We start from the raw sequence: 8007 nt of genomic DNA on the forward strand, positions 1-8007 counted from the left end.
AGTGCACTTGAAATAAAATCACTTGCTGCTCACAGATATACTGAGATGGCTCGTGTTCTCAGTGCTCCACAGTCACCTCCTGGTTTACAGAGATAATCGAATTGCTGCAGAGAATACCGAATCCTCGGTGACCTGGGAGCTGAGCGACTCCTCCGTATTGATGATGTTTACCCAAGCATGCTGCACTTGCAGAGGCCATAAAATAAATGAGAAATTTGATTAGTTTCAGTTGCTACAGAGCTGTGCTCAGCTTCTGTTTAGCTACCATTGAAGTGTCTAGACACAGAACATCTAAACTCTTCTTTGACCTAGAGAGGGTGAGTTTCAGCCAAAAGTCCAAGTGTCTGGTTCCAAGATCTAACTGGACAGCACAGAGGCATTTCTGTCCTGACTGCATTCTGGCTTGTTGCTATTTCAGCGATGCCTGGTGTTCACAAGGGATCCAAATACCATGCTCTGCCTCTTGCCTCCCGAATTGTCAAGCAGCATTGAGTCTCAGCTTTAGTCTCTGCTGGAAGCCCTGCTTCAGAGCTTGGAGTACCTGGGGCATCGTACCAGACATCAAGGAAGCACTGACCTACTAGCTTATCATTTATAGCAGTGCAGACTGCCTCTGCTTTGAGATTTCTAAAGGCTTCCTGAGGTTTTCTATGGAAATGAATTATGCTCTGCAGCTGTGTACAGAAGGGCGAAAGAGAACCCAGCAAAGGAACAGGCTTTCTTCTCTTCAGGGTCTCAGAGTTCTCAGAGAATGTATTTTTGACAGCTACGAGATGTATCTGCCAGAACTCCAATGCCCCTGGGCCACGGGACTGAACGTCAGAAGGGCCATACATTAATGTCTAACAGCAAAACAAGTGAACAAACCCAATATTGTTAACTACTGTCCTACCTACAGCTGCTTCATAGGTTCCCTCAACAGGTATCAGATCTATCTCAGAGCTGTCAGGCTTTGGTTTGTTCTGCACCTGTAATCTCCTCAAATCTGCCTGTAGGACAAGACATGCACAAAGCATGCACGGGGTGGGCTCCTCAGCGGGTGTGAACTCGTGCATCTGCCTTGGCTTCAGGGCAGCTGACAGCCTGGGCCAAAGGAGCTGCAGTGCCTGGAGTAGCCTCTGAGCATTCAGAACAAAAGGCAGCTCATGAATATAAATAGTGTGGATCTGCAAAGCTAATATTAAACTGAAGGGGTTTCAGTATGTTTTATATTATTAAAATTAAATTTATGCCACTTACTTCTTAAGAACTTCTGCAAACAGTTCTCGGGTTAACTTATTCAGATAGCTGCAAGAAAACTTCATAAGTCACCTTTAATAACTAAGACTATGTGACTGCATTTCAAGTTGTTACTAGGCTATCAAAAAGATACGGTTCAAAGAACATTTAAAATATTTCAAGTCTTTCAAGTTCCCATCAAACTTCCCAAGCTGATATTCATCTAGCTTACGCTGTTGTCAAAGAAATAAGTTTAATGGAGTGAGACTAACTCTGGTTTTTCTTGTTCCTTTTGTTCATATAAACCCAGACCTCCAGTGTTATTTTTAAAAGAAAAGAAACGTGTCAGAAAAGATTATTGAAAATAGGTTCTATTTCCCTCAAGGACTTGTTAACCGGTCACATACGTGGCTTATGTAAATATGTAATCAGGGTCTGTTTCAATAGAAGCGTTTTACATGAGGGTTTGAGTAACAAGGACTTTGATATTCCAGGTATTGGATCAAATACCAAAAAAGCTTAGTATGCCTCAGAGATGTAAAGCAAATACCTGAAGGCTAGAAGGGAAGTCCCATGCCTGAAGTTTGTTTTTGTGAAGGGTCAGTGTGTGTAGAAGCAGTTGTAAGCAGCCTTGTAGAAACAAATTGGATTATCTTTTTTTTTTTTGGTAAGAGAGTAAGAGAGAGAAAAGCAAGCTCCCAATAGAAGCAGAATCATATTTTGGGACTTTTCTTCTAGGTTTGGAGCAGCTTTCAGAACTAGCACTTGGGGTACTGCCCACCAAAAGCTGGCTTCAGAAAACCTGGAGCCAGACACAACCCCCAGATTCACAGGAGGTTTTTGGGTCCAGTTCTGTTGTTACCACTATTTGATGGATTTTGGCAGCAGTCTCTAGTGAAAGCCCATTTAGCACAAAGAACTGGGACTCCACAGGGTCATTCAGCAGGTGACAGAAGTAGAAAAGGACTCCGTATTTGTATTCAGTTTCCAGGCTAAACACAAATAACACATTGACTTCTTCTAGTTTAAGAACAGGTAATATTCTTCAGTCCTATAGCTTGTAAACTGTCAAGGAAAATGAGGTTTTATGTCAGGCATATGATCTTTTGGGGTTTTTTAATGCTATTATAGAAACTTCCCAAATAGGAGGTGACAAGAAATGTCTATTTTATTACTTATCTGAACCATTTTCCTAAAATAAAGTAAGTGATCTCCCCAGCATCCACCAAATAAATATCCTGGAGCAAGTATATGATTGGGCATCTTATTTTTAGCATTTGGAGTATAAGCCCACACACCAGGGAATTTTTCAGCAATTGCTTTAATGGTGCTGTGTTTACGAGACCAGCATTGGTATTATTTATTGCCAATGACTTGCAGAAATTGTTTGAATCTCATTTGCACAATGGATGGGCTGGAAGACCGGTGAGGTCAGGAGTACTGCAGTTAGCAGCACAGGAGGGAGAAAGGCTGATTTCTCTGGGTCTAATCTATCAAATTCTCATTACAAGAGCTTCAGCCTCCCTGCCTCTATATGTAGTCAGGAGAGGTTGCTGCTGCTGTCTTCTGCAACTGGATCTTATCAGTGAGGTAGGCAGGGAAGGTGGATGCTGCAGCAGCCCTTTGAGGGGGGAATCAAGTCCCTTTAGAGCTCCCTCCTGGCCACTTGCACAGCAGCTCTGTTTAGCCAGAGGCAAGCACTGGAGAAAAACACGTAAGAAAGTTTTTCTATGATAGATCTCCAGGACAGAATGAATGCTGCCTGAGAGACATCTCCTCTGCATCAGGCCTTAATGTGGGGAGCTGAGCAGCACTGTCTTTTCTGTCTGAGCTTGCGTGATGTGGCTGGTACCTGGTTGCTCCTGTCCCCACTCACGGCTCTATGCCAAATGCTGGACAAGCAGAAGGAGCATTCAGCATGAAGGGTTTGGAACATTTTGCTGTTGTGGATCATATTATGAAGTTTATGTGCTCTGTTCATTTTTTATGATGTGGTCTTTTTTTCTAACTCCTGCCTGGACCATCCTGCTCAGCACAAAATGGTCACAGACCGAGCCTCTCTACTAAACCAGTTCCTGCTCTATTCCTTGGTTGTTGGTTATTTGTTTTATGTGAAACAGAGGCTGCAACTTGCTCTGCCTCCCAAATAAAAATCCCTCAGGACTAGGCTGGAGGGGAAAATTTCCCTGGTGTCTCTTGTCCCCTGTGTCTTTGAAGCTGCTCTTGCTGGGATGGGCACTTGCCCTGTCTCGCTTCAGGGCAAGTGTTCTCATGATTAAGTTGGTGTCCAACTCTATCTTAAGATGTCAAGAGCAAGCCAGTCTTCTGCTCCACATAACTAGCTTCCCTCTTCCAGGAGACAGTTTGGTGTCTTCCAAGTTTGACATAGCTCTTACAAGCCCACATATACACCCTGTCTCAGGCAGCAATGCTGATAACATGGGTCCCCTTCTTGGGTATCTGCCTCTCTCCATACTGCATCTGGGAGATAGCCAATAAAATGAAATGGTCCATGTATGAGGAACTTTTAAATGAGTCTTCTTTTTTTTTCCCCTTACAAAACAAAATTCAGAAGCGCTGTACATACCCAGCTCTCCTTGGCAGACATCTGTTCGGGTAGCTCCTCCAACTATAAACTGAGGGTTGGCACATAATTCCTGAAAAGACATAATTTCAGAGTTTGCATCACCCTTTTCTGGTCTGAGAAATTCCCTTTTTTTGTTCCTTGTTTCAATATTCAAAAATACTAAACACTTTCAACATTTCTTAAAAAATATATATCCTTTCTCTTCTCTCTGATTAACATGGTCCCAGAACAACATTTCTGTATAAAAACGAGGACTGCTCGTATTTTTTGAGGCAAATCCTGCTACTTGAGACTGTCAGTGATATTAATGAGAATTTTTGCTACTGTGGAGACAGGTGAAAATTCAACCTCAGCATTTACAACTTATCTATCTTGCTGAGATTTCGGTTCAGGCAGTGAAAGTGAGTTTGTGACTTGCTGCTGCCTGTGCCACTGGAGCTCTGCTGAGTTTCCACTGCCAACAGTGTGGAGGATGTCCCCCAACCCTGACCCCGCTTCCTGGGAGGCCAACCACTCAAATGCTTTTATTAGCAACAACCCTCCTTTCTTCCTGGCCCTTTGGGGACAGCCAAGTAGGTTATGGCAATGACTGCCACTCCTGTCCCAACTCTGAGCTCTGCAACAATTCATGGCCTATATTAGGAAGTTAATATTGTCTCTCTTGAGACAAAAGCCTTCTCTGTTTTCCTGAGCATTTTCCACGAGCTTCTGGATGGCAGCAAGGGGCAGTTTATAGAAAGCCTAACTTGGCAAGCAGGGCTGAGGGCAGTTCAGGCAGTCAGTGGCTCTCCCAGAGAGCAGCAGTTGTCAGCTTTGAGCATCCTGTGGAGAGACAGGGGCAACCCAGGACTACTTGTGTGCATGTGTGTGACAAAGAGCCAATTTCCTCTGGCAATAGGTGGCATCTCAGCTACCTCTTTTTTGCTTCTGTTCAGTGGATAGGAGTCAGGAGCAGAACCACCCACCACACAGAAATAGGGTGTTTGTAGGTTTTTCTCTCCTTCCTCCAAAGCGGTGCACCTGGTGTTAGTCAGCTGCATATGACTTATTACTCACCCAGACACCTGTCCTTTCTGAGCCACTCCTAAGTGCCACATACACCTTTCACACAGCTGACTTCCCATCTTTTGTCTTTCTATAAACCCACTGCTGAAATCAGAAGATGAGTCTGTGGTGGCAGGGTCTAACACTCGCTGTCAGCAAACTAGCAGTCACAGTGTGACAAGGGTTGATATTAGCAGATATTTGTTTTGCAGGGGGCTCTTCTCCAGCAGATTTCCTCCCAATTACCCACTGGTTCTGGTTTGGATGCAGACAGGGAAGTGAATAGTGATCCTGTCAGCCTGCAATCACAGGCAGAGTTCGCAGATGGAAACCTCTTGGCCAGTTGAAAAAGTCCAAGAAATGAGCAGGGTGTGGCCTCCAAGAGGAGTCATCCACAACAAGTAAAAGTAGATCAGATCCAGGTGCTTCTGAAGAGAGCAAAGCAGAGAGTTTGTGTCACCTTGCAGCAGGGTTGGGCTCTGCCCTCTGCATAGGGATAAGCCAGTGAGTCCCAGTACTTAGGGATTAAGTGTCCATAAATTGCTTGTGTCTCTGCTGAGTGCCAGGAAGGCAGAGGGATCCCATGAGGGCAGGTCTCCAGCAGGCAGGGCTGAGACATTTAACCCTGCTGGATCTCAGCCCTCAGTTATTCCTTACCTTGATACGTTTGTGGGTGTGTCTCCTTGCAGCAGGCTCACTGTCCTAGCCCAAGTCTAATTTAATGAGTTTCCTAAGGCTGACCTTCTCCAGAAGGACAGGCAAAGCCAAGAGACATATCCATGGTACTTGTTTCTGTAACACCTGGGTGCCAGAGGAAGGTGCTTATGGACAAATGGGGTTGCCAGGGTTATTAGGCCCAGAGTTATTAAACCTGCAAATTTCTCTCTCTCCCTTTTCAAGTGAAAAAAAACCAATAAAAATGAAATCTTTTGTTCTTCTCATTTTCCTTGCCCCCTTCAGAGGGAGGTAAGTTGTTTGAGGATTTTTTCGTCCTTCCTCAGTTTTTTAGTATTTCTTGATGTTACAAGAAGGGCCAAAATGACAAAGGAGGAGCAAAATAGGGACAGAAACAAATGACAAAAAAATAAAGTGCAGGAAAATCTCTGAAGCTCCGATTTTGAAGTTTAAAAAAAAAAAAATCATCATCTAATCTTTCCTGATGAAAATTACTTTCTTAAAATCAAAGGCCATTTGTAGGAATATATATATTTGGGTAATAGCAATTCCAGCCAGTTGCTATTTAACTCTTACAGATAGCTTGAAGTAAGACAGAGGATTTTATTCACATATTAGCCTGATTTTCTGAGGTGCACAGTGGCAAGGCCTTGGTGTGGGTACTGTTACAACTGATGGTCGATGGCTCCCAAAGTGCCTCATGGCCTGTCTGGATACACGTAGGGCTTTTCAATCCATCTCTGGATTGCACCCTGGACTTGTGGCTCTGAAGATCTGGGATGGACAGGGAAGCAGCAGGTTCCCATGGATTCCTTGCTTTATAACAGCCTTAGAAGATGATGATTTCTTTTTTCCCACCCCCTTTCCAGGCTTGCTTCTGCCAACCACGGAGGTAAAGCAAGATAGAATGAAAGAAGAAAACGTACAGTAATAGTGGATATTCAGGCTCACCACTGGTTTAGCACGCATGTTCAGGTGGGCTTTAGATTTGAACCCAGTAAAACAGCCACTCTTACCGTGGGGCGCTTCCAGATTATCCCCTGGGTTTTGAAGGAGTATGGTCCCAGGTCCCGGTAGCCCAGAGCAGAAGGACAGGCTGGGAACTCCTCATCCTTGAACAGGGTGCCAGTCTGCAGGCATTGCTGCTTCAGGGCTTCATAGTCCTGCTTCAAATACTTGATGGCATTCCTGTTGGATCCGAGCCCATCTGCTGCTGCTCTTTCTTGGCACAGCCTCGCCGCGACCCTGGACATGCCTGCCCACCCTCTCAGTGTGTGGTGCAGCTCTGCCTTTGCCTCCTGAGCGAGACGAGGTCAGTATAGGCAGGCAGCAGGCTCGGGTGGAGCCAAGGACTGCTCTAAGTCCTCCAGCAGCCCCGGAGGGAGGAGGCACCAGAAGTGTAAATATGTACCTGAGAGACACAGGCAGGAGCTGGCGGGAGCCACAGCCAGCACAGCTGGGATTGTGGACACTGCCTGGTGCTAATCCCATGCTGTTTGCTTCTTTTGCTGTCCTTTTTTAAAGTACTCTTTTAACAAGGAACAAGGGAAAACAGTGGTTTTGCAGACACACCTGTTTACACACGGAAAGTGATTGTGTGAGTTCAGTGTGCTGAAAGTCAGCTTTGAGGATCAGTGCTTTAAAAACACAGGTGAAGATGATTTAAAACTCCTTTCCTCCTCCTGAGGCTGAACTGTGTGCTGTTGGAGGGTTGTACAGACACAAAACCTGGAGCTGGGTATCTATTGCTATAGTTTACATGGCCACGGAGATGCCATGCATCTATAAAGCTCAGGAAAAGTTGAATCCACTTTTGGCTTAAGTCATGGGTATTTTCAAAAAGACCCCTCTCTTTAGTACTCTCGAAGCAGTAGGAATTTTTAATTTCATTTATTATCAATAAAAGGTGTGAATTTGACAGAGTTAAAGCTGGCCACTTGACTATATGATCTGCAGAGGGTAGAGATACAATCCAGGAGCATGACCTAGGCCAAAAGGGGAAATTGTTTAACCAGAGAGAAGGTGAGCCCTGCTATTCATGTCCAGTGTGACCTTGGGCAGAAGTCATTAACCCTTTCCCCATCTCAGCTAGTGAGAAGTCACTCATCCTATTTACAATCTTCTGGTGGTATTTCCTGCATATAAAATGTTTACAAGCAGAAAACAAAGTGTGGGTGCAAAAGGCTATATAAAACCCTTAAAAATAGTGGTTCCTGTTCTTGTAGTAGAAAAACTCCAAGTTCCTACCCTAGAAACCCCATTTTGTACTGACACAGGAGTGCACACCTCCCTAGAAAGGTGGCTGAAAATGTCTGTAAGTTCAAGACCTGAAGAAGAAATATTTTCCATGGAGCACAGCTGCTCTCTGCTGTCTTCCTATATAATGGCCAGGATTCCCCAGCAAAGCCCACTGCACATCCAGCAAAAAGTTAGGTAAACAGTGCCTTTGTTTGCCAAAGAGCATGTTTGATGACTACCCCTTG

General features: G+C 44.6%; 1 protein-coding gene across 1 annotated transcript in view; it reads right to left on the reverse strand.

Moving 5' to 3' along the window:
• CAPN8 (calpain 8) overlaps positions 1-6777 on the reverse strand; it is a 30194-nt gene extending 23417 nt beyond the window's left edge. The window contains exons 1-2 of the mRNA XM_050316425.1: positions 6541-6777; positions 3806-3875 (exon numbers count right to left, since the gene is read on the reverse strand). Of these exons, the coding sequence (XP_050172382.1) occupies positions 3806-3875; positions 6541-6777 (307 nt within the window). The remainder of the gene's footprint in view (positions 1-3805; positions 3876-6540) is intronic.
• Positions 6778-8007: the final 1230 nt, after the last annotated feature.

Source organism: Myiozetetes cayanensis, unplaced genomic scaffold, assembly GCF_022539395.1.
Source record: "Myiozetetes cayanensis isolate MyiCay16 unplaced genomic scaffold, myiCay2020 scf2-11, whole genome shotgun sequence".
NCBI classification, from domain to species: domain Eukaryota; kingdom Metazoa; phylum Chordata; class Aves; order Passeriformes; family Tyrannidae; genus Myiozetetes; species Myiozetetes cayanensis.